We start from the raw sequence: 27,831 nt of genomic DNA, 5'->3' as shown, positions 1-27,831 counted from the left end.
ACATATTAGGTTCCCCAGTCCTAAGAAGCAGAATTAGCCACTGGAATCTTGTGCACTTGTTTCCTTCACTCCCGGCAAAGAGGTGACAGCATAAAAGGAAAACACAGAGAAAATACAGACAGACACAGAGTATTAGAAGCTTTTTGAAACGAAGAGGATAAAGAGAGCGAGAGAACCGAAGATGAAGAAGCTGAACATCAAGATGCTTGTAGTTTGATGCAGCCACACTGTGGGCATGTGGCTGTCTGCACCGAGCATTTCCCTCTTCACTCCCCAGCTGACTGTTGCCAGTTCTGCGCTCACGATGCTGAGTGTTTATTTATTTATATTTCTACAATAATGTGAGCATACTTTTTTTTATTCCACTCAAAGAGGACGGCATCTCTGTGGTACTTTACGCTGGCTGACACACTGACCTCCGGACTCTCTACTGGTCAAAGGAGCTGGATCGCATTGAGCATCGCGAAGTGCAGAAGCAACCAATGTGGGGCTCAGGTAAGATCATAACAGACTACTGAGCAATGCAAAAACACCCACCAGCCTGAGTTTGCTTCCTTTGATCAGCTTAAGAAGAACTGAGAGGCTGGGTAAGCCGGGATCCCCTCATTACTGCAATATTCTGAGCAGAAATAAAGAGCGAGTGACAGTGGCTACACGAGGCTTTGAAGGTTTCTCTCTTTGATGAAAGTTAGGCCAGTCTCCTGCAAACATCAGCACGTAGGGTCAGATAAGACTTTGCACTCACACTTGGTGTGACCCTTTACACACTTCACTGATATGATGCAGGAAATGGATGATGGAAGAAGGAAGGTGCATAGAAGGAGGAGAAAGAAAGAGAGCAACCTTTGGCGTGAATAGATAGAACAGAACTTTTGTTTTCCCTGACATCCTTAAACAAATTGATAAGCAGAATGGAAAAGCTTGTGGACACACAAAAGATATCAGTAATGTTTGTTATTAAAGTGAAGGCTAGTCACAGCTAGAGCTGTGTGGGGGTAATTCTTGTGTGCCCAATGTCAGCATATTCTGATTCCTCATATATACAGCAGTAGTAATAAACAGAATCTAAAGCACTCTGGCGTCTCGGTTAATAGCATGTGAAGTATAAGACACCAGTTTTTGGGTGCTTACATAGAGGGAACTGATTGCACATCTGGCCTCTGCTCACATTATCCTTAGTTGAATCCCCATTACCTTCCATCATAGTTATTCCAAGTATTTGTCTTAATCTGGTTAAAAATGTAGTAAGTGCAAATGAAATTATTTGTTTATGATCACATAAAAAATGCTTTAATAACACTAAAATATTAACATATATAATTTGCCCCTTCCCCATCAGAGGGCACTGTAATGTACAACACATGTGCTGATGAAGTGCCCTGTACCCCTTTACTCTACACAGACCTGTGTTTAGTCCAGTGTGTGTCCTTGTGTGTGCCTGTTTGTGTGTATTTATATACAGTGCATGTTAGTCATTTAGTTAATTCAAGCCCATTTTAACCTCCACGGTGCAGTAAATTCAGTAGATCTTCTCTCATCACGTCAGTGCAGAAATACACTTTACATTATACAGCTTTATAACTAAGCGTAGCTCAAGTTAGTATGTAGTTCATATGTAGAACAAAAAAAACAAACAAACAAAAAGACACTTATGCTGAGTGTGACATAATTTGCATTTACTTCATCTGCATCGTCTGTTTGGCACAATAGCCTGTATTGGGTTACGTATACGTTAAGTATATGCTTATGGCTATTCTAATGTTATCTGAGGTGGACTAGCACAACACTTCAGGCCTCACCGCTAAAGATTAAACCTAAATTGGACTTTTTGACAAATCAGTCGATACAGTCATGGCCACCCGGGACAGGATGCAGTACACAGGACTACTGAATGAACAGTATGCAACTAAACACTGATCAAAACTTTAATACTTTATTCTAAACATAATGGGAGCCGTACGAGTCGTGTAAAAGACTAAGTACACCCTTCCTGCTACTATAGAAATTCACAGGGTAAGTAGAAGCTGATCAAACTTCATTAACTGATCATCAGCAAGTGTGAGCACCTCCATACAAGTTGGTACTAAGGCAGTTTGCTGGTTTGCCACAATGCTACAATCCCACAATCTTCCCAGGATTGGACATCCCAGGAAACTCACCCCATGGTCAGACTGTGCTATGCTCAGAGAAACAGCACAAAACCCAAGAGCCACACCTCAGACTCTACAGGTTAAAGCTAAACCTTCACTGAAACTGGTTCATGCAACAGAAGAATGATGCCAAGCACAGCAACAAATGTTACAACACAAAGGCTGAAAAAGAGAAAAATCAAGGAGCTGCAACAGTCCAGTCATATGCCAGACTTAGAATCCAACAGGTGCATAAATGAATGCCTGGAAACTTCATTGAAATGACGCAGCACTGTAAAGAAAAGTGGGCCAGAATTCCTCCACAACGACGTGACAGACTGATAAAATTATACAGAAAACAAAGTTATTGCTGCTAAAAGTGGTTCTACAAGCTACTGAATCATGGAGTGACTCCTGTGAAAACTTTCTTCATAAATGTTCAAGAAATATTTGAATAATGATTAAAAATTACTTTAAATAATCCATTTGAGTTGTCATTAAATCCACTGTATAATTGATCAATTCAGCAAAGATATTCTTTCACACTGACAGAACTTTTTGTTCTCCGAAAACCAGAAAGGCTCTTCATTAAGTAGACAAGGCAAAGACTTAGCATAAATCCCCAAGGACACACACACGCACAGACACACACATACACAGATGGGATGGTTCGTCACATGAGCTCTGAGGTCCGATTTCATTTTCCCATGGTGACATCCATTAAAGTCATGCTGTGTCTGACCCTCCACCCTCAGACAGCCATATTAGCACCTGGCCCATTGGCCACAACATTACACCTGCCTGCATTATTCAGGCTGACTCTACTAATGAGGAAACCTTATCTCACACACACACACACACACACACACACACACACACACACACACACACACACACACACACACACACACACACACACACACACACACAAACTCTACCCTGGGTTCAAGCAAACTTAAACACAAATAGACTGACACGCAGCATTATTTGACTTACTTTAGGATGACTGTTTAATTATGTAAAAATGGACCAGATCGTGTTGCCTAAAGCCCGAACAAAAGAGTTCATGTGACAGCCCGATCTTGTGAGAAAGTGTTTGACGAAGGCTCGCACATCCATTAGCACAGCATACACCTTAAACTCATTGTTCTGGTAAATGTTGGTATAGGAGTGCGTGCAGTGAGCTTAGTATTTAAGCTCATTCAGCACTCTCTGCCACTGCCTGTCAAACAGCTGTCAGCTCCCTCCTTCATCCTGCTGTTTCACCATATCTTCCACATTTCCTCACCTTACACTTTCATCCCCGAGTCAGTCTGCATTAACCTCAATTTCTCCTCCCCTCCCCACAATGCTTCATCGAGTCTCTCAAGCTGTCAGTCTCTACTGCGCCTCTGCGCCTGCTCTTCTTTTTGTCTCTTCGCACACTTGTCTGCAACAACACCGTGAACTCGGTCAGCATTTTCCAAAATGTACTGCTGATTTTTGTGTATACAGCTAACAGACAACAGACAGGTAGAGGGAGAGAGCAGAGGAAAATCTCAGGAGGAAATTGTCAGAGCACAAAGACATATTACAGATCTCAGATGTTGTCGATGAGAGTGAAAGTGAGACGAGGAGAGGTGTGTGTGTGTGTGTGTGTGTGTGTGTGTGTGTGTGTGTGTGTGTGTGTGTGTGTGTGTGTGCTGGGCTGGGGGGGGGGGTCGTCAATAGTAAACAGGAGACAAAGGGAGACGGAGAGAAGGAGAGAGCAGAATCGACAGCAGCATTATCAGTCTGCGTCCTGATTCAAACACCCCAAGAAAATGTTCAGTTCCAGCTGCTCTCATTGGCTAAACCTCCAACCAATCACAGCTTAGAAATGCAAGGTGCCTTTAGGTTATACCCAACCCCAAAAATATGGTCGAGAGAGAGAGAGAGAGAGAGCGAGAGAGAGAGAGGCATGCTGTAGTGCAGAGGTTCCTCCTGTGAGGCAAGCCTCCATCTCTCTGGTGTTCCTCCTGCTGGAGTGAATATATAACAGTGAATAAATTACAGGCTTCATTGCAGTAGATTGAGTGCATGCTGTGTTGCAGTCAAGGCTGCTGTGTTTCTCCTCTGGCAACAGCTGCCTGAGACGTGTACCGAGACTTGAAGGAGAAGAAGAAGGAGAACTATCTAATGTGGATGAGGGACACTGAGCGGGAGGGAAGACACAGTGTAGAGAACCAAAGTGAAGGTTGTGATGTTGGATGTCTTTTCCACATTGAGTTTTGAGAACCAGAGAGGGGGGCGCTTAAGATTTGAGTCGTCCTTGTAGCTGATCAAAGAGGAGAGGAGTCAAGCAGGAAGATAACGTGGGAAAGAGAAGTGGGAGAATACAGCATGATCTTGGGTAAGACAGCATTGGAGGGCTTTTTCCTCCTCCGTGCTCTCATTGATCTGATTGATTTTGTTTTTCTTCCACACAGTTAGATTTCTGTTCTGATGAGATGATCTCTTGTGTATGGTGCAAACTTTTGATATGCATTTATGCGATGTTTTCTTTGACATGCGTGATCAATGTGTCACCCTGTGTGAAAGAAATCTGTAGGGTCTTGTGAGCAGGCTCGCTTTGCTCCAGTTCATTTGACTTTGTGTGAGAACTTGACTCTCACGCTCACCAAGCTCGTGTACATTAGATGATTTTAGTCAGTTCCAGAGGAAATAAGGACATGCTGTCTTAAAAAAATATATGTATCCCACAAAAAACATGAATATTGCAAAATGAATGAGAGAAGAGACCTTTAACCACATTAAGGCGATTAAGGAAATATTCCAAATTCCTATGAAAATGTGTTCATTTTAAGTAGTCTAACATGACCCTAAGCTGAGGTAGTCCTTCATTAAAAAAGAACTTAGTGCATTATGTGATCAATTATCTCAGTTTCTCTTGGCCTAAGGCATAAAAGCACTCACCACTGACAGGGTGCAAGACTGCATGTCATTAATCCGTCTAATCCTCCGCCTCGCCAGCAAGCTTCATTACGGAACAGATTCTGGAAACTGGAGATCTGGCTTTTAGATTCCGTTTTTAAAGGAGAATTTTTAAGATCAACAACAATGCTGGCTCACTTCCCTGTGGTCGGTACATACATTACTCCAACATAATGCTCAAAGGTGTCAGGGGACAAATCAGCATTAAGAAGAAGTATAAAAAGGTCAAGAAAGCAGTGCCATAAAGCCACAGAGTGGTTTTTTTTGTGCAACAGAATAATGAACTCCAACTTCAGTCTATATAAAGGCTGTTTTGTATGCTTGTACACAAATTGAGTTTGGATTACGTTTGTGAAACGCATTTACTGCAGTCAGTTGAGTTATGCTGATGTTTTGCAATCTGCAGAATATTACAGTAGCTCTTCAATGCCCCGTCCAATAATGTCATGCACCGCACTTTTATTTAAAGGCTAAAACAACCATCCTTTAGACACAATCATGTGAGGCAGAGGCGTATAATTTAGAAACATATAATTTAGATGATGTTTTCCAGTTCCAGCCTTTTATCTTGTTCCGTTTATCAACACTAATCCATCTTTCCTCACAGTAGATTTGATTAACCACTGTGACCTTGTCCCATGTACGTGTGCGCTGACTAAATATTTGACTACTTTATTTTTGTTTGCTTGCTCTTACCCCTGCTCGAGTCTTCCTGTGATCTGAGTGTGAGCTTGAGCTTGTGGTAATCCTTTTCCCAGTGCAGAAGCTTTAACTCTGCATGCATTAGACACTAAACGCGCTGACACATGATCACAACAACATGGGCTGATAGGATTTTATAAACTGTATTAGTTTCCTTTTCGAGAGACAGAAGTAGCTCCAGATACTGAAATAGCAACCATGAAAGGCAAAGGCAGGAACAGCAAAGATGGAGGGGATGAACAGGAAAAGCCTCCACCGATCTACAGTCCTGTGTCTCCCTTCGCTCTGTCCCTACATTTACACCTAGTTTTAATGTCTTTTGATGAAAGGAGGAAAATCAAACATGTTGACACAGTGAGCCTCGCAGACTAGAAGAACTGTGCCGAACCTGGCTCATCTCCCTCGATGCAGAGCAGTGGAGAACACAGTTTAGTAACTCTAGTGTAATTTTTGTGATGAATATTTCAGACCCAGAGGTTTTTATTTATTTAAAAGTGAGCCAAGGCTTCCTCTAGTCTGATGCAAAGACCTCAGTCAGCACTATATAAAAGTTCACGTTTTGCATCACATCTAGACACACATAGACAAATTTTCCCCGCTCATCCGTGGCCTCCAAAGGAATCAGAGGTGCACGTTGACCCCGATAAACAACATGACCTTTAAATCCAGGCAATGCAATGAAGGGTGAAAAGTATTGGCATTTTAAATGGAGACAGAGGGCTGCCACTCTGTGTTCAACAACCTGACACACATTTCATATGCTTAAGAAGCCTGAAACTTTTGCAGAGAGCGGATTGAGAACTGCAGGACTATACGGGGCTATATGCTGACAGTAAATGCAGCAGAGCTCAGACAGGACATCAACAACTACCTTTTATCACACAAGGAGCTCATGCAGTCCAGAAATTACATTTTGTTTATCTAAATTACAGTGAGATAACAGTAAAACCGCTGCAGTAAGTGGCATATTGTTTCTGAATGTATTGTTGTTATTTGTTTATATAAACTGCTCGAGGAGGATTGCGCACAAATGACCCATAACTCTTCCTAACCTTACGCTAGTCCAAACTGGCATAAATGGGTCACTGGACAGTGAAATCAGAGTGTGTCATTTCGGGGGACACCAGCATCTGCGGTATTGTATGATGTCACAGCAAAAATGCTCATCACCACTGCTTTTTGCACGCTGAGTCTGACATAGTGTCATGTGATGCTGGGCCACAATAGCCTTGTTTACCCACCTGTAAGTACTGCAAAATGAAAGAGGAGTGATGGTGGAACTGTGAGAGGGGACCAGAAGTGTGGACCCAGGAAACGAGGTAGAAACCGTGATCACAGTTTGGTATATAAACTGTAATTAATGTTACTGAAAATCCCCAAATTGACCAATTTTCATTTTTGCAAAGATGCTTCTCATGCCTAAAGTCTGTAAACCTGCAGCAAAAGTAATGATAGGTGATGTTGCTGTTAGATCAGGAAATCTCATATGTCATTTTGGAAGGCAATAACACATTTGTCATTAAGTTTGGAGCCCTTGTTGACCATAATTATACAGTTAAATGCTCTGAAATCTACAGCACAAAACAGTAATGTCTATCATTTACTGATTTAAGGACTCCAAAAGTAGCATGAGAACATAGGCTGATCATACAGTTGTTTATTGTTTATTGTTCTGATGTTATGCACACTATGTGCGCCACCCGCCTCAATCTTACCCTTGCGTGTTGCTTTATGGCCATGCTATAGCATAAAACCACACTCTCCCTTTTAGACTGCAATCAAATCCCAAAATACAACTGGTCATTTCTGCTTCTGTGGAATAAAACCTGTGCTGTATGTATTTCAGCTGTATACCACACAATCCTTCTTTGTTCTCTGTGACTTTTCTATGCATTGAAGATCAAGTATTCCTTTCTTTTGTCTGTTTTCTTTTTTATAAAACGATGATGCATCTGGCTGCTGTTTGTCTGATGCCATTGTTTTGTATGTGCATTTTTACTGAACGTGTTTGCTTTGGATGCTCTTGTGTGTTCTGTGTACTTTTGGTTCTCGGGTTTCTGTATGTCTGTATCTACAGTAGTATATTATTCCACCACCCAGCAGGTGTTTAAATGATTTGAGGGAAAAAAGGGATAATAATGTGGGGCAGGGCTGCTGTTCATGTTGTCCTGGTGGTTCTCTTAATGGCCTTCACTTTGCTCTGTGTAGCTTTGTGCTAAAGAGCTCTGGTAGAGCCTCAATGGTGCCTGCGACACAATGAAAGACAAAGTTGGCAGTTGGATTCGGGCTGTTTCCAGCAACTCCCCAAAGAGCTGAAGCCTGACACGAGCTGAAGAACAGGCAGATGTTCAACAGTCTTTTTAGGAAACAAATCTCTTCAGGATGCAGCATGTTGACATCCACACAACCATGCAAAAGACTGAATAGACAGATGCAGTTTTAACATTAAAAGCTTATAGTTTAAAAGGAAATATCTGTATCAGTCAACTTTGTAGGTGGTAAAAGGGAAACTTGTGAAAAGGTCAAGGTGCTGTTAATTGGAGAAGTGGACCTTCTAACTGACATACGGATGGTTTTTTATGTCAACACAGAAATAGTAATGCATCTTCTGTTTCCAGTTTGTTAAGTAGACTTTGGTTTTTTCTTTATTAATATTCTAACTCTTTGTGTGTCTTTAATGGAAGTATAGTAGATAAAACTACTAATGCTGTTGTTTTTCTTAAAGACAGAACCTTGAAATGCTGCAATTCTGGCCACAATAGGCTTAATGGGAGAATTTCCTAAACACATGGACACAAATGTGTTGGACACTCCTTGGCTAGGAGTTCATCAAGGAGTTTCTTGGCTGACATCTAGCAAACTCGAACACTTCTGGTGAAAAGACTGCAAAAGAAAAGCCTGTCATAATCAGTAGCAAGTGAGACAATGAACATATATTACTAATATTCTTAAGGTTCATTTATTAGTATTTGGTGAGTTGGTTTCTGTGGAAGTTTGTTTCCACCACCACAAAAATTGTATTGATCCTGTCGCACTAGTTTCTATCAGATGCCCATGCCAGCATTCGTTTCTATCAATGATCAATATTTGGACTGATCCACCCTCCTCTAATGGTAAATGGCCTGTATTTGTATAGCGTTTTACTAGTCCCAAAGGACCCCAAAGCACTTCACACAACCAGTCATCCATTCACACACTGGTGATGGAAAGCTACATTGTAGCCACAGCCACCCTGGGGCGCACTGAAAGAGGCGAGGCTGCCGTACACTGGCGCCACCGGGCCCTCTGACCACCACCAGTAGGCAACAGGTGAAGTGTCTTGCCCAAGGACACAACAACAACCTGAGACTGTCCAAGCTGGGGACAGCTCGCACCAGCAACCTTTCGATTACAAGGTGAACGCCTAACTCTTGAGCCACGATCGCCCCTAATTTTAATAGTCACATGGCAAATAATTGGCTCGCTGTGTGGTTAATTTCACCATCAAAGAGTTCTGAGCTCCAGTTTAAGTGAATGAAATTATAGTATTAAGCAGATATCTTTGCTATTAACTGATCTTGCAGCATTAGCTGATAAATTAGCATCTCACCTTTTTCTCCATATAGTGTCACTTCTGGCTCTTAGATAAAATTCCGAAAAACAATATGGATGCAATATGGATGCAATCCTTGTTGAGGCTTCAAAAACTGTTGTCAACAAAGAATTGAGTGATGTCACAGACCTACATCATATTTACTGTATACTCTTTGGGGTAAGCTTTAAGCAGATTGCGCAGACACCTCACAGGAGACACTTTGTACTCTGATACACAGTTAAACTGACTTCTACCAAAAGCAAGTCATGGCATGTAGCTGACCCACTAGAAGAGGCATAGCATGAAATTGCTCATCCATGTACGCTTTGCATGTGACTTGCAGAGGTTAACCCTTTGCAACAGCTGTAGCCTACTTGACTTGACTCCTTTCAGTATTTTTAAAGCAATGTTTTTAATCAGCATGTTCCACGCTGTGGTTCAGCTGCATGGAGTACGACTGCTTCCTTTAGGTAGCAGATGGCCTTTGTTCTGTACATTAACCTGCAGGTCGACATGGCTCTTTACCTCCTCTGGTCACCTTGGACTCACCTCAAAACATGCGGCTCTTTCCCCCCACAACCCCCACCCCCTCCTCTGATGCCTTCCTTTCGCCTCCTTGTCCAGACCTCCTTTTCTCGCTCACTCGACTTGAACCACTCAGTTCAGGCCATTAGTTCTCAGCTTATCATCTCCAGTTCCTTGATAGTCACTTTTTTTTCTTAACCTCTTCATGGGGAAAGACTGTGAAAAGACTTGAGAAATTATTTACAGGAAAATATCCAGACAAAGCAATGTCCTGCATCATTACATAATAATTTTTAATTTTAATGAGAGCAGTGAAAAATCTGCAGAGGAAGAAAAAAAAGTCTTCGGTAATTACAAACACTGCATCAAATCAGAGACTGGAGCTGCAGAAGGACTAAGGAATCTCAAGAGCACTGCATAACAGGCACACACACACACACGTTTCCACTGAAAGAGGACTTCAGAGAGTTCTCTAGGAGGCGGCATTTAAGCTTGGCCACTGGGGCGCAAAGCATCTATCATTAAAACAAAGTGCAGAGTGAAATCAAATGTGTTCTCCTTCTCAACCACTTGACTCTCCTCTTCGCTGTGTCCTTTCCAGATCTCACACAGACCAACACAACATTAATCAGAACCCAGCCCATAAATTACCCTTTTTTTTAGAGCATCATCTATTCAGACTACAAAGGTTTGTGTGCGAATGTGAATGTGTGCACCGTCGTCTGTCCCCCCGCTTAGGTTGAAATAGCTGCCTTTGACTTGAGGGTAAGCTGAGCCGCAGTAAATTGGATTTCATGCTCAGTCCTTCACAGCAGCAGTATGCGACACTAAGACAGACCCATCTTCCCTCTGCATTCACGACAAAGTTAGCACTGTGGTTCTTTAAAGGTTGGAGCTTTAAACACAGTTGCATGACTTTCTTTTTTTTCTAGGATTGGTTTTAATGTCAGCTCTGCCAAAGTGTGGCAATTACCAACTCAGCATTTCAGCTACAAAACTGAAAATGTTAGTCGTGAATCACAGACACACCAATGGTGTCATCTGCGACCAAATGTTGGATCAGCTCTGTCTCGCATTCCTTTGTACTTCAACCTGAGGGTGAAAGCCAAACCCAAATGCAGTGAGCCCAGTGGTTTTCTGGTTATTAGACACCCTTCCACCACACGGTTGCCTCTGTCTCTGCTGCAGTGACAGCAAGGGGGTTTTTGTCAGGAGGCAGGCTGGTTAATCCACCACAGACGCTCATTTCAGAATTATCTGTGCACAGCAGGCCATTTAGATGCAGATGTGACGCGGCTGGCATCGTGTGCCGGTCCTCTTGAGCGTGGAGCTAACGGGCCTGGATAAAGGTTTCTTTCTTTGGTGGGAGCCTGCAGTGTCTTTGCCTCTCATCAGACTTCATTCTGGCAGACAGCATGTCACACAATCTCCCATCCCCTTCCCTCCCAGTCCCATCATGGAGAACGAAGATGGAAGCAAGCAGGGAATACAGAGAGACTCCTGCGACGCCACTGACATTGACATTACCTCTATGATCATTAAACCTAAATTGGCTAAATGAATTGCCAATTTGAGAAGCCTTAGTCACAGCATACTGGTGTGTGCACCGCACGCCTGTGTGTGCACCTAACGGGGGAGATAAGATTCCATCTCTGGTTGTCTGTTTTCCTTTTTCTTTTCTTTTTTTGTCCCTCCTCTGCTTCTCTTCATTTCTGTCCAACTACCTCTCTCGCACAATCTACACAAAAATTCAATAAGCTATTACACAGACATTGATCTCTTTCTCACACATTTGCATGGGGGGGGGGGGGGGGGGGCGAAGTAAATCAGTGAGATGACGGTGCTGTCTGTTCATTTCAGTGGAGAAAAGGAGCTGTAGATGGTGAGAACTGGATTTATGGAGTTTGGCATCTTAACACTTTAATGCTCCTCAGAATGTGTCCAATCAATGCTCTCTCTCCCTGCATGGTCGTGGCATTCTCTTATCTGATGTCACTGTATATCACTCAGGAGCTGGGTAGGTCAGGGGACGATGCTGCTACGCTCACGCCGAATTGGTTGGTGCAGAACGTGGCACTAAAAGCAATGAGCAGCATTGTTTTAATGTAGCACTCTACTGTGTCTGCACTGTAAATACAGATTTACTATAGAAGACGTTCTTTGACCTTTAAATTGTAATATAGCGTAAAATGAGCTGTGGATTTACCAGAAACGTGCCGGGAATACATTTCACCAGCCCAAGAGGAAACACAGTGATGATGTCTCTCCATCGCTCCACTCAGCTGAGACACTATTGTCCTATTATTTGCTTGGCAGGGAATTAAACTGTGCTTAATTGCATTCAATTTAGTTTCTACTTTTTTAAATTTACCCTTTTGATCGAATAAAGAACAAACAGAATTTTAAGTGTAATAGGCAGAAGGAGAGTGGTGAACTGATGCTTGAAATAAGTATTATTTACAGTATGCTGCATGTAACCCTAACCCTAGCACCCGCCCACTAAAATAGCTTGGTGGTATGTTCATGAACATTTTTCTCATTTACACAAACACAGTCCTGTGGCTGTGAATACATCCTGCTGCCTCATGTTAATCCATGTCTGAAAATAGTTCTCAAAACGCTACTAATGCTACTGCTTCGGGTGCAGCCGCTTGGACACCTCCCACTGGTTTATGAGCTCTTGCTTCAACTCGATGATTTTTTTGTTCATCATTTTGTTTTTTTTCTCTTTTTATTAAACCAGATACTACAAGTGGAAGGGGATTCTCACTGAGAAACCAAAGACACCACATGGTCATACAGCAGCAGCTGGTCAATCACCAAGTAGCCTTGGCTCAAGGCATTCCCTGATTAATTTTCCATGTGACTAATAAATTGGAATATTTCACAAACGGAAAATCATGCTGCAAACTAGTGAATGAGAACCGAGAGAACTCATGGCCACAGACAGTCTCTTTACTGTGCAGCCACACAACCAGTAATGACCTCGTAATACAGTGACAGGTCTGTCCCATCTACACTCACCAGCCACTTCATTAGGTACACGTAACCTTCATGAAAGCATATCTAATCAGCTATTCGCAGGGTCGAGACATGGTCGAGACGACCTGCTGAAGTGTGAATCGAATGACAATGTGGAAGAAAGGTGATATAAGTAATTCTAAACATGGCGTGGTTGTTGGTGTCAGATCCAGTGAGCAGCCTAGGAAGGAAACAGTAACGGATATAACCGCTCTTTGCACATATGCTATGCAGAAGAGCACCACATGTTAAATCTTGAAGAAGATGGGATATAGCAGCAGAAGACCACACCGAGTCCTGCTTCCTGTCACCTATCAGGAAACTGAGGCTCACCAAAATTGTAAAATTGAAGACTGGAGAATCATTGTTTGGTCTGAAAGCTCTGCTGCAATATTCAAATGGCAGCGTCACAATTTAACATAATCGGCTTCAAACCATGGATCCATCGCTGCCCTGGTTAACGTCTAATTGTGCAACTTTTTGCATATTTGGGCCTCACAGTACCAGTTGAGCATCATTTAAACAGCCTACTGAGAATTGTTGTTAAGAAAGAAGGAGGAAAGGAAGGAATATAGCTAGCAAGCTAGATATATAGAGAGATAGATGTTTATATTCCTTCTCTCAGTATCTGTTGTTGGGCAGTCACTCATGCCTTCCTGATGGTATGTCGTCTGAAATTAGATGTGTCACTCCAGTTTTTTTTTTATCCTTCACAAATCTTGCTGCGTTTGTTTTAAAGAGGTGATAATGGCCACCATTTGAACTGTGGGCTTTATGTCTGAAGGACATTTAAACTGCAACCTGTAGCCTTACACCTATTTTTTTCCCATAATATCAAACACTCTCCTTCTCATGCAGCACATGTAAAAGTATTCACACATGATTAACAACAGCTACAGCTCAGCTTTACCTGTCACAGCCTCCCAAGGACGCTGAAACACCCTGAAGAGGAATGCCAAAAGTACAGACTTTCCCCTCCATCTATTTCTGATCCTGACAGTAAATTATTTATGTCTCCCCTGTTGTAAGAGATGGGAGCCTCCTCTGATACCAAAATAGTCTTTTCTTCCCCTCGTTTTGACAAGTGACCAATTTTCTTTTCAAAACTAACAAAACTGTTAAGGAGCCTATAGTCATCACAAAGAGGCAGCAATAAAGGGAGATGACTGCATATAATCTCAAGAGAAAAGATTATACAAATTCTCTCTGGGTAGCTAGATTGGGCCTGAAGTGTCCTGCTGGTTTTACACTGGAGAAGAATAAGTAGTGGAAGCATAGGTGGAAAACAGAAAGAGGATGATGATGAGAAGAAGGAATGGAAGAACTGGTGCTGGAGTGAGAAGAAGTACAGATGAGGGATAGAGAGCCAGGCAAACAGAATAAGAGAGCATGAAATAAGGATAGAAAACTGTGCTCGGTGCGAGAGACAGAGACACTGGGAGAAATGGAGAAAAGACAGATATCTGCAGCACCCGAGCTGCGAGGCTTAAGGAGCTTAGCTCTCCTGCCCATCACAGAAAAGTCTTCAAGTGCAGGCATTCAGTGCTGCTGAGCAACTACTGAGAGAAAAGTGAGCAGCAAAAGCAAAGAGAGGAGAGGTTTGGGTGATGAGTGGGGTTCAAATGTGAAAAAAGGCACAGAGGATGAGGGAAGCAGCAGATTTTGTTTTGATACAGTGAAAGAAAAGATGTGTTAGAACTTGTTGTAAGATTGTTGGATATGTTTTGACACTTCTGGAAAAAAACAGCTCAGTGTTCAGAGTTATATACAGAGTTCATTCCTTGCTTTGATTTTAATGGCGGCACCCGTCCAACATGATATCATTTCAAAAACTCATTAATGAAGTGTCATAATATTCATTCTTGGCCCAGATCTGGTATTGATGATGACGTCAGACCACTGAAGAGTCCCTGTTTTGTTTTGTTTTTTCATGCCTTGACGTTTGAGCAAGCATCAAGAAATTTCAAAGAGCTTTTTCTGTGAATTAACAAAAACTTTCTTTTATAATAAAAGGACAGTGTGGGCAATCAGCTGCACATTTATTTCTTACACTTTAAGAGTACTACTTACAGTTTTATTTTACACAAGAGCATTTATTAAAAAATGAGACATACTATTGGCCCATCATGTGAAATTAGTTTGACATCCCTGGTGTAAGCTCGTTTTCCAAAAGGTCAAACTGCTCCTTTAAGAAGAACGCTTTATGGTTGCCGTCTTTTACTAGAATATGTAATTATTTATAGGTTTTTTAATATCATTGTTTGCATATCTACCGCAGGAGGTGTAAACCGCCCAGGGCCTGTCCCTGCCTTCCTCAGGAGCCCACCTGTCATCCCACCTCCACTGGATATGAAGCCGTTCCTCCAGTTCCCCCTGGAATCGCCTCACCCAGCCAGCATCGGCCTCTTCCACAACTTTAACACAGTGAGTGCTCACAGACATTCCTGTGCATATGCGCACAGGCAGCGCCTGGGATTTGTTATCAGTTTGTTTCACTTAACAGGAGACAGAGTTGGTATTCAGTTGTGGCTCCGGAGCCTCTCGAGTGAAGACAAGTGATAAACTGATAAGGGATTTATGGTGTCTAATACAAAATAATAAGGTGACAGCTGTTTGCTTTTTATTCAGCACAGTGAGTTTCAGTATAATTGAGAAAATGCCCAAGCGAGTGGTTTACAGCAATAAAATAAGTTACAGCTAATCAATTCTATAAGAGGCACGGGCTGTTCTCCACAGTCAGCATTTTCTCCACCTCCCTCACATTTCTAGATTGGGTTTCATGTGAAGGTCATCGTGGTGACAAAAGGGGACGGGCGAGCGCCACCCACAGACACACACACACACACAATCAGTCAACTCGGGCAGAATGACCCTTGTGCAGGTTTATGATTCATCCTTCATCATCAAGGGCATTGAGTGTGGCCACTAATCCCACAGCACTTTCATGCAAATCATTCTCTGTCTGCACAGTAAAAATTTATACAAGTCCACAATACTAAAACACTCTGTGTGAGTCACTTCAACATCTACTGTCATCATATAAGATAAGAGGCTGCGGGAGCTTAAAGGACACAGTGAAAGGCAAACTGACAAAAACAGTTGATTACAGTGATTATTGCTTCAAACTGAGTTATGGTCCTGTTTGGAGTCAGGTCAACCTCACCAGGTTTACAGGCAATTTCCAAATACTTAACATTCTGCAGAGCCTACAGTAGATCCAGCCTTCTTGCACTGAGACTGCACAGTACTGCGCTGTGTGGTAAGAGCTCTTTAAACTGCTCTTTAGAGCCACGCAGTCCTAGGTCATTAGTCCAAAACAATTCAGGCTGTTTTACAAAAATGAAGACTGCCTTATTTTATACACTTCAGCGGGGAAAAAATACACATTTCCATGGTAACAATCTGCCGTTCCCATTCAATTCACATAATTATGGTAATAATAGGGTCCAAACAATGACAAAAAAAGAGTTAATTTAGGCATAAAAATGCTACTGTTCATCTGGGTGCCTGGGTGAATAGAGCAGAGTTGCTGAGGCTCTGAAGAGGTGGCACAGCTGGCTTTTTTTTAGTTTTTTGGGGAAAATGAATTCTCAGTAAATTTGTACTACAGTACATAAGAGAGTCAAGAGCTACACTGCTCTGCACAAGAAATAAAAACAGATGCTGACATACACTAGCTATCAAGCTGTTTTTACACATGCGCTGCACCCTCACACTTCTCTAGACATTAGCCTGCACAGGTGCATGTGAGAACACAAATGTCTAACAGAGTCTTTGTAATGTTCACGTGTGAAAGTGGCTTTAGTTAGATCCAACTCCTTAGTCCTCCTGTTGTTATAGGAGGAAGAGTGCTGCATTCAGAAACATTTTATAACTTGTTAACAGAAAAGCCAGTTTTGTGTTATGCAACGTAGAGGACAAGAGCCACATCCAGGCAATGTATTTATATTTTATAAAAGCTTGTTTAATACTGTAGAAAACAACCTTCAGCCAGGAGTTCAGTATTCCCATGTCAGACAGCCTTGTTGACTGCCGGGAGCTCGATAATTAGACTTCAAGTGCAAATTTGGTTTCACTTCATAATTCAGTCTGACATCGTGTTCTTGTTTAACTGCGTTCGGTTTGGAAAGGGACGTTCGTTTGCACTAAGAAGTCAACAGCAGGTGACATATCTGTTCCTCAATTTCCATCAACATTAAGCTGTGGCAGCTGATGATTTCAGTGTTATCTTCTCTCAATGATGACTTGCAAAAGCCCCTGTAGCAGAAATTACATTTTTTGCTGCACTGATGAGCAAAGCAGAAATGCAGGACACAATCTGGAGGACAAGAATGTACCTACCTGTCTTCTTTAGATTTCTTGATTAAAGCAACAAAACACCAGGGATCCACAGACAAAATCTAAAAACCTTTGCACGGCTACTTAACCAGTTTTGGTGAAGTTGCTTCCTAAAGTGTTTTTGATGCTCCCATTAGATGCTGAAGATAAATTTTTGAATAGAACTCTGTGTCCTATAATGTAAAACATCACCTCTTTCAACAAAGATGCTTTGCAATCCTATCATGAAACGCTTCCAGCCTTTTATTATGAAATATTATCTAAATCAACTTTAATGGGCATGCTTCTACCAATCGATTTGCTGTTGATTGCAATTAAAGATTCTTTAAGCTCTCTGTCAGCTAAGCTATATGGTTATGTGGTGTATCCAAAGAAAAGGTTTATATGCAGCCAGATATGTGGGAAGCATCTATAAAGTGTGAATTACTGGTGCAGAAAAAGCTCGACTACATGAGGAGAGTTAGAGTGAAAGAGAAGATGAAAAGTGGAGTAATAGGTTAATGAGGTCATAAGAGTTGGGACAGAGAAAGAGATCCTGATGAGAACAGGTGGTCAAAGAAAGGCAGCGAATGACACGCAGTGATGGGAGACTACAGAGAAAGACACAACACACACGCACACATTAAAAGGCCCCAGATACATACCCATATGCACAACAGACAGGTTGAGCGCTGAGCTCACCCAGACGCAGCGCTGGCACACGGACAACTGAGCAGATGAAAACAAAACAAATTTGGAGGTGCTGCAGGTCTCCACATGAAAAGCACAAAACAGTCGAAAGATAAACCGAAGAGCTGACGTCACAGGCAAGAGGGGGAAAGACGTTTAAGTCTGTAAATATTTCTAACAATAGATTTACACCCAGTTTAAGTCCTCAGACCAATTACACCATTTCCCCTGGTGCCTGCAGCTTCACAGTGTAAACAGTCTCTCATTTGGCAGCATGCATCCAGTCTGAGAAGGAGATGAGAGGTGGAGTAAAACCACAGTGGAGTTTTGGCTGCTTAATGAGGGCAACACCCAGCACTGCGGTTTCCAAACCCTGCCAAAGGGTCAGAGAGCTCACACGACTCCAATGCAGTTGTCTAAAAATGAGGCAGTAAAGAGTATGACATGGCATATTTTTCCTTGTTCTGGAAATGACAAACATGGGTATTATATATATATGCACGTCTTGATGCATGCTCAATCATCCAGGTAAGTAAATCTCCAAAAGTTGGAGAAATGGTCGAAAGATAGAGACTGAAGAAGTCACTTGGACGAGTAGCAAAACGTTTCTCCCACTGAAAACGCTACGTCCAGATGAACAGAATAAACTTTTGTATATATATATATATATATATATATATATATATATATATATATATATATATATATATATATATATATATATATAGATATATATATATATATATATAGATATATATATATATAGATATATATATATATATATTCATATTTTTTTAAGTTAAGAGTCATATTTTTATTATTTTGGAACTCATCACATGTCTGCCTGTAGCTATGATATTAATGTCTCATCTTGTGGTAACCCCTTAACCCTTTTACTCCGCTGTTATTTGCTTAAAAAACAATCATCTAAAATGCAGCAAAATCCAAAGAAAAGCTTCTATCTTTTCAGAGTACTGCATGGAGAAATTACTGCTTCTTGTAATACACTGGTATGTAGGTTTAAAAAAAGGAGCTTTTTTTCTGCACACATAGCAGTGTAAAATTCCTGGAGATTGCGAGTCTGTAATTAGGCCCCTCTAACCCTAACATGAATTAAAGCGTTTGAACGGCACCCAAGAACTCAGGCACAGACAGCAGCACCAGCTGCTGCAGAGAAAACACACACCTTCCTGTCCGCATCAATCACTGCTCCCTCTTCACTTCCCTCTTCCCCAACTCTATTTTATCTCCCAGCCTTTCTTCCCCTTCAGAGGCTGTCATTCACCTGCACTTTTTCTTCAGCGCCTCTCTCTCTCTCTCTCATCCACATTCACTTGGCTGAACCTTTGAGTGCACTGCAGTTAGGAGAAGCACTGGCCTCTGAATTTCTCCTGTGGTGCTGAATTTTTGATGTGACCTCTGGGCTGTCTCTCCTCAGATGGACCCTGTCCAAAAGGCTGTGATGACGCACACCTTTGGGCCACCTATGATGAAGACAAAGCGGCCAATCATCTCCTGCAACGTCTGTCAAATACGCTTCAACTCAGAGGTATGGCAGCTTAAGCAGTTCCAGAACAGGGTTGCTTTCATGGCCATAAAAATCCTACTAACTGACCACTTGCAAAATTCACAACACAAACAGCAGCTTTTTTTTTCTATCGGCTTAGCTTAGGTGAGTAGGATGCTGGGGAAAAAGTGACACTCAAACGCAAAAGCATCCTAGTTTTACCTGGATTATTAATCAAGTTCCTCAACCTGCTACATCAGCACCTGTGTGTCCTTTTATGCAGAGACCTTCAGATTAAATAGCTAAAAGCTTAAGTCTGCGGTGGCACATCCACTGTAGAGTGCTTTACCACACTGTGGAAACCAGTGCTGAATGCTTCTATAATAAAATTTAGTCTTATGTTAACACCTCTGCTTCTAGTTTTTATTGGATTTGGGAAAGTTTTGAGTGCCAGGCTTGTTAGCCCAGTATTTCAGAAGGTTTGCTTTAAGAATTTTGAGTAGTGTTGCTGCAGGATTTTAAAGTTTGGCGGGTGTAGCAGTTAATAAAAGGATGGGGTTAATAGAAACTTAGTTGGTTAAAGACATCATGTTAAAATAATGAATATCTGAATTACTTCAATCCAGAATTGAACTTGTATTCACTGCACATGACCTAAAAAGTCTGCAGTCTGGACTTGAAGTTGGTTGGTGATTGACTGCACAGCTGGAGAAGGTGAAAACTTAGTTCACACTTTAGCAGCTCCATTTTTAGCTTGTCCACCAAAAAGTGTGGGGGGGAGGAAGGGAGAGATATACCTGCTTGCTTCACTTCTGCTGGAATTCTCACACACATGGTAGTATTAAAGTTTCAAAGGAATGTTGTCTCAGATAAGTTCCTGATTATCCAAAAACTTGTCTTTTTAACTTGTGCAAACAGAAGTCTGAAAAACATTTCTTAGCTGTTGACGGCCACCTTGTGACTATAACTGTTCTTTATCCCACTCTGACGAGGCTGTAACTGACATTTGTACGACGTGTTTGCTGGTTACAGTAAAGCAGGAGGATGGAGTCCTAGAAGTTTCTGTATTGCTGATGGGGCACATTTGTGGCACATTATGACTAACAGTTGGCGCCTATGCCAACACAAGGAAAGGGGGGCTGAAATAAAAGAGGCCTGAAGTGATGAAACTTTAGAGGAAATATTGGAGTGTCCCCCATTAAGGAGGCAGTCGTGTTAACTGAAGTTGAAAAGCAAATCATTCATAATGTGGGCAGCTACTGGATGACATGCCCGACGAGTCTGCGCCTGTCTACTGCTGGGTCTGTTACAGTGAGTGAGCACAGGGAATACATTTTAATGATATAGGACTTTCTTTGCATGAAAAAATATGTATTTGGACAGCCCATTTCTTGGTGAGCACACTTCTTCTCAAGCTGTATCTCTACATTTCTGTATTTATTTAACACCAATATATGTGCAAAAAGTGAAATAATCCCAGAAATAAAAAACACGTCAGTTGAAGACGCAAATATCTTGTCTTGTCAACAAAACGCTGGGGCTGCATTTGAATGATCGATGCATTCGACGCTGACAGAGCTTTCAAGGATGGAAAAATCCTGGTGTTTATGACTTGCTGCTGTAACCTCTAACCTAAAACATGAGCAGAAATCAAACAAAAGCCTGATATACAAGCCTGGCTAAAAATATGATTGGATTGCAGGGACCAAGTGCTAAATACTTTCACTCTAAATGCAGTGGTGTGTAAAGGACACAGGCAAGGAGGGAGTCATGTGAAACTTGTGTAACACTGCCCCGTTCTCTCTGCGAGGGGCCGCTTAATTATATCTCCCCTGCTCAAACCTTGCGTGTTCTCACATGGTCAACATTATCATTAGTATTATGGGGGTGGGGTACGTGTAATAGGGAAGTGTTTTGATTCTCTTCACCATGTTCTCATTTGCATACCTGTGCGTCCACTGAAATGTGCATGTATGAAAATGCTTGTGCAGGTGTGTGTGCGTGGCTTATCGTGTGCCCGGGACTTCCAATTCTGAGCCACCTGTTTGTCCAGCCTGCTGCTTTACTCATGAGCTGGCAGCGTGCATCTGCTCTGCTGCAGCTCTACAACACTTTCCAGAGTAACCTGAGAGTCTGGGAGCTTAAAGCATAGTGGACATTCTTTAATAATGAAGGAATACTCTACTTACAGTGCCGTACTTGGCTTACTCATGCTGTCTGGTCTGTGCCATGGCTCTTAAGGGAATACGAAGCGAAAGCAAATTGTTGATGGTGGTCACTGGGAGTCAGGTGCCTATCACTGCTGCTCCACTGTAGTCCCACATGCTGTAATTATAACGCCGCAATTCATTTAAGGCCACAGAGGACAAATTAGCCTGCCAGTGTGTTCAGCTCTGCTCTGCTGCAAGGTTGACGTCACACCATGCTGCATTAGCCATCGTCACCACTGCTGTAACATGCTGGACACCTCTCTCCCTTTCCCCATCTCTCCTTGTCCTCCTCGGGCAAATGCAAAATCATGTTTCATTACCGTCCCCCATCCGTCTGGCAACTTTTGTCTTTTCTTTTTCCTCATCGGTTTTCATGTTTCCACTTCTCCCTCTGTGGGGGTATACTCTATACCGTGTCTTTCTCTCCACCTCTCAAGCCTCTTTCCACCCCCTCTTCCTGTCACTGCTGTCTGTCCTCAGTAGATTTGGCTGCTAGACCAGCTCTATCTGCTTTCAGTGCCTTTTGTCGGTTTATAGATAAAACATCAAAGCACATCCTGCTTAGAGAGAAAAAGGATTTTAGGGACATTCACTTGCTCTCATTTTCTCCTTAAATCCCATTCCCACTTCTTCATTCATCTAAATTCTCCTTTCCGTTGGCTCTCACTCAGCTTCTCTCCATCCATTTCACCTGCTAAAACATAGTTTCTGTTTTATCATATGCTGTATTATTTACCTTTCTTCTTACATAAAAACCCCTCATTGACATCAATTGCTTTGGATCCTGTAATGTACTGTGCCCCCACTTCTGATGCTGTCAGGATTTTTTTATGCATGAATGGATGGCAGCCCTTCATTGATTTCTTGAAATTGAAGGTCATTAGGACAGTGAAAGTATCCAAGCACAAGCAGCAAGAAAACTATTGGGTTGCATAAAAAGATAAAAAACAAAACAAAACAAAACAAAACATGAAGGCCGGCAGCACAGAGCCTGGGTTACAACAAGAGAGGCCACTGGCTATTTCAGCTCTCTACTGTCCTTTGTTTGTCGAGTTGTAGGCCCCTCATCTCCTGCCTAATTGCAGGGAAGCACCAGCTGGGGGAGTAGAGTTACACAAGCAGAGCTATATCTGCCTTTCTGTCATCACCAATCAGGATGAGGGCTATATGGGTAACTATCATTGGCAGTTAATACCACAGGCTTACAGAGGCACGCTGGACACGTCCCAGTCGACCCTTTGCCTCAGAGCCCCAACATGTACCTGGCACACGCCTCATGTGGGTTTCTCAGCCTTTCTATTGACATAATGAAACAGATCTAATTCCAGAACGTGTTTGCATGAGCATACACATGCACATAGAGTCACACACACAGTGTCATATATTAATAAGGAGCTTACAGGAACTATATTTGTACCCTAACACCTCACCCTTTCCTTTGATTTCACTTGATGGTGACATGGACAGTAATATCTGAACTTGGAGGCTTACACTGATTTCCGTATCAGCGGGGAATATTTTCGGATGTAAATCATGCACCACATGATTTACATCAAATGCCAAAGTTAAATACCAGCACAACAAACCTTTTGTGTAATGAGGCAGAAAGTAAGGGCATTGAGGTTAGTGCCCAGCGGACATATTTGTAATAATTGTAACCGCAAACCTTAACCTCTACCACAAAAAAAAGATAATGTTTATGAATATGCAAAATCTGTAGAGAGGTTTCTAGTACAGGAACTTGTACAGTTGGAAGACAGAACAGGAAGCTATGGTCTGAATAGCTGCCGGTTACACTGAAAGCTCAAAAGAATAAGCTGTGACTTCAATGCTCTAAAAAATAAACAGTTACAACTAAAATAAGTACGGCTAATGTAGAAAGTGGAAAGCTCATGAAATATTGTCTTTTCTGGGACCTTCTAGCAATAAAAGCCTCAGTGATGAAGCCATATAACTGACATATAAAATGTCTGCAAAAGGAACCTTAATGCAGCTCTGATATGGCTGTGAAAGTGCACACATTACACGTTAAATCCGTGTGTTTTCCAGGGAATCCTTCACTTCGTAGGTGGGAGGAAGTGAGGAAATGGCAGACTTATAATAGATAACTTGTTTCCTGTTGCATCTTGAAAACTGAAATGTAAAATCCGACATCCCCACAGTAGATCTTTAAATGGCTCCCTTGGAGGATCAGCTTGGAACTGATCCTCTTAAGTGCACACTCGTGGATGCAAACCTTTTTCCCAGCAACTGACTGTCAACTGTCACACCTCACCCACATCCCCCCAGCCCATTTCAGATTATCCCACCGCTCAATAATCATCATCAGCTCAGCAGGCCAGTGCTGTGATTACAGCAGTGCTGAAGGAAGACAAGAATATTCTGGAGACTAATCTTTGCTGACTGCCTCATCAGTGGTGCACCATCACCCGTCACAAAAAACAGCTCAACAGACGCTGCATTACTCCTTCAGCCTCAAACTATGCATGTTTCTGCACTTATACAGAAACTTGAAAGAAGATTGAGATGTTTCTAGCCTCCATACCAAAGATTTAAATTGGGTACAGGATTGCAAGATGATAAATAACATTTAATAAGCCTATATGAAGATGTCAAATGCATGTAACATGTTCTTTTTTTGTTTGATTAGGGTTTATTATGTGTGTGTTACTATTTGTAGACACTTCACTTGATGATCTATTAGAGTCTGCTTGGTTCAATATGGAGAAAAGACAACCAAGGTGGTGGGCATTTGGAAATAAGGACATGAACATGCCATGTTAAAGTGCCATGTGCTTTATTCTTGTTTTTCAGAGCCAGGCAGAAGCCCACTATAAAGGGAACCGTCATGCTCGAAGGGTGAAGGGTATCGAGACTTCCAAAACAACCCGTCTCCAAGATGGTGACAAGCAACACCATCCCCCTCCTGCTTCACCCTCACCTCCAGGCCCTTTACCATCCAGCCCTGAGCCTGATCCTAACAACAATAAACAGGGTGAGCATCGCCTCTCAAATACAGGAACCTGTCATGAAATGTAAAGTGAAAGTATTGGCAAACTGGTTTATCTAAAATAATATATTTTCGCATCAGGAGAGTCAGAAGGTTCATTTTATTGCTGATTTTGTTTTTTCCTAAATTATTCACTAACAAGAGATCTTTGTGCTGTTTTCAGATGACAATCAGTCCTGTCCCAACTCTAAAGAGTCACCGTCAACCCCCAGCTGCCTTCCTACTTCCACACCAAGCTCAGCAGATACAGAGTGCCCCCTCTTGCCTTCTGTCAACACGCCTTTGCCACTGTCTCCTTCCCCTTCTGCAGCCCTCAGTACACCCTCTGCAGATTCAGCAGCACCAGCAGCAGCTGGTCTTCTTGACACCCCGTCCCCAGCACCCAGCCCATCTTCAGGAGAGTCGGAGGAAGAGAAAGCCAAAAAGCTTCTCTACTGCTCCCTTTGCAAAGTGGCTGTTAATTCCCTCTCACAACTGGAGGCACACAACAAAGGTTAGTCCCAGGGGAAGTGGACAAATTGTGCAGCTTTCAAAGCGTCTTCAGAAACACTGAAGCGTGCCTCTTTAGAAGTTATTCTTCACTTGTTCTGAGTGTTATGTTTGAAGACGTGAAGCAGCTGCGTTACTGCCACTTAGTGGTGAGAATGTCATATTAAAACATGGTAAATGGCAATTGATAAAAACCTTAACACACAGCACCTACACTTAATATTTTCTCACTCAATTCTCTATCATAAAGTCCATTTACTGGCTGTTCTGGAGCTTTTAGTCTTGTTACATAATCCTCTGGAAGTTTAAAAAGCTTATTATTTATTTCAACCACTTGAACAACTTCTTATCCATATGGGAGACTCTTGCTCGTGGAAACATCAGACAAACAACAACAACAAAGAGGCAACAGAGAAAAACATTGAAGGGGAAAAAATCCTGGAAGATGCTCACTCTAGTATTCTTTTTGTTGTTCCCAGGTACCAAACACAAAACTATTCTGGAGGCTCGAAGTGGACTGGGACCGATTAAAGCTTACCCACGCTTGGGTCCTAAACCCAGCCCTGAGCAGGGAGGGGAGCTCTCCTCAGACCCTAACACTCAGGAACGCACCTTCCACTGTGAGATCTGCAACGTCAGAGTCAACTCTGAGCTGCAGCTTAAACAGGTGAGGAAGAAAAGCTCAAAATAGATCCTGAGTGGATTATGTGACGAGAAATCCCATATCTGATTTTTTTTTTTTTATTTAATGTTCCAGCATATATCTAGCCGGAGGCACCGCGATGGAGTCGCAGGGAAACCTAATCCTCTTCTCAGTCGGCACAAGAAGCGCACAGACTTTATGGTACATGCTCATTTTTATTTACATGCAGCACTTCTCCCTCATAAATTCATCCTCATTTAGGTTTAATCTTAAAAGGATCAACAAGTCGTTTTTCTATTTGTTTGTTTTTTAAAGGAACTTCCAAAAACCCTAGGGGCTGGACTTTTACCAAATCCTCTGGCTGTTGCTGCAGCAATGGCAGCAGCAGCGTCCTCAAATCAGCTGGCACTACGTCCTCCCGGCCCAGCCTCCCATCCTCACCCTCATCACCACCTCCTACAGGGAACACCCCTCAGCCTGCTGAGGCCAGCCCCAGGACCCATCCGCACCACACACGGGCCAATCCTCTTCACTCCTTATTAATGCTGAAAGAGCGAGGACAAATCAGGAAGAAGCACACTGTGAATCGGAGGCCGGCAACCGCGTGCCATCAAGAGCCAAACCAGCTGGTGTTTCTCCAGCTGGTTTTTCAGGATGATAAAAACATGAACATGGCTCTTAATGGCGCATCGTGTAGCAAAATATATGTTTCCATCCTCTCCAGTTTCCATCAAGCATGGACTTCTTTCAGCATCCTCCAGTCTGCAGCTGACTAAATACCTGCATCTGTCATAAGATCCACTACATTGGACTGAAAACCCTACCTCTCTTAAGTTTATGGTTCATCTGCAAGGATTCATTACATATCCAAACGTTAACAAACATGCCTGCTGCAGTTAGGTGTAGTAGTTGCCTCTGATGTTAGTTGGTATCCATACTGTAGCTGTAAAGGTATAGTGGATTGTACCACTGTAATTTTTTCTATTTTTATTTTTTGCTTTTGTAGCCTATGAAAAGAAAAAGGTGCCCACAGTGTTGATACAATGTCTGCAGTTTCTGGCAAACATTTTCACAGCTGGCTTTTGTCTGTATTGTGTCAGGTTTACAGAAATAAGGAGTGATAAGAAGAACAGGAAATACATAGTTCTTACAGGAAGTCTTAAAGCAGAAGTGATTATGAAGTAATGGTAATCATAGATCATTGGCTACAGATGCACTATGCAGCTCTTGGTGTTTATTCTTAGCGTTTTAAGAGGAAACACAAGCTTAGACTTTATAAGAAACAGAGAACAAGAGGAAATACCCGTGCTAAGTCTCTTAAATCCCCTAAACTGTTTTTCTGATGATCCTCTGATTATCCCCAAGTCATCACAGATCGTGTATATAAAAGTCTCACAAAGCACACAAGCGGTGAGAAATATAAGTGAAAATGTCTTCATTATTTTATCATCTACACAACACTGTGCAAAACAGAAACTTTTCAGTGTCTTAATGGACTGACTTTCACATGCCGAGCACAGCAGGACAGTCGTTGACTCATGGCTTCTATTGCAGTTTGTGCACATTAAAAAGACTGCATTTCACCACTATCTGAATGAAGTGGAAACAGTGTGATGAAAGACACCAGCATTGAAGCAAAAAGGACCACATGCACAGATGAGAAGTTGTATGCAAAAAAAACCTTTTTGACAGTGTTGCAGGTTTGTGTTGGGATAAAAATGTTTTGTTTGTCTGCTCTGCCTCGTGTGCTCCAATCTGCATCACCCAAAGTATCCCAGTGAAAACTGTTGGCTTGCGAAACTTTAGAGGGAAGCTTTAGGAAATGGAAACTGTAGCAATACTTTAAGCACTCCTGCTAACTTTTCTTGTCAACTGCAATAAAAAATGTCTTCAAATGTGATAAATGTTATTTAGGATTAGGATACTGAAACGTTGCTGTAAACGTAGATTAATAAAAAATAATAATAATAATAAATGGTTCAAGTCTGGGATTCCTAAATGTTGAGTCTAAGTAAAATTATATATATTAAAAAAAATCATTAAACTGAATTCATGGTTGTAA

General features: G+C 42.0%; 1 protein-coding gene across 2 annotated transcripts; it reads left to right on the top strand.

Moving 5' to 3' along the window:
* On the top strand, positions 1 to 27,831 carry LOC113022560 (zinc finger protein 385A-like). Of its 2 annotated transcripts, none has more exons than XM_026168066.2 (8): positions 1 to 495; positions 15,182 to 15,327; positions 19,349 to 19,459; positions 24,442 to 24,622; positions 24,801 to 25,130; positions 25,606 to 25,793; positions 25,884 to 25,970; positions 26,085 to 27,831. In XM_026168066.2, the coding sequence occupies exons 1-8, from the start codon at positions 483 to 485 to the stop codon at positions 26,310 to 26,312; spliced, it is 1,284 nt and encodes a 427-aa protein (XP_026023851.1). In that variant the 5' UTR covers positions 1 to 482; the 3' UTR covers positions 26,313 to 27,831. The 2 variants fall into 2 exon arrangements, with proteins under 2 accessions (XP_026023851.1, XP_026023852.1); XM_026168067.2 differs by lacking the exon at positions 1 to 495 and adding an exon at positions 4,063 to 4,500.

Source organism: Astatotilapia calliptera, chromosome 5 (genome assembly GCF_964374335.1).
Source record: "Astatotilapia calliptera chromosome 5, fAstCal68.1, whole genome shotgun sequence".
NCBI lineage: Eukaryota > Metazoa > Chordata > Actinopteri > Cichliformes > Cichlidae > Astatotilapia > Astatotilapia calliptera.
This window is presented reverse-complemented; position numbering and strand designations above follow the sequence as displayed.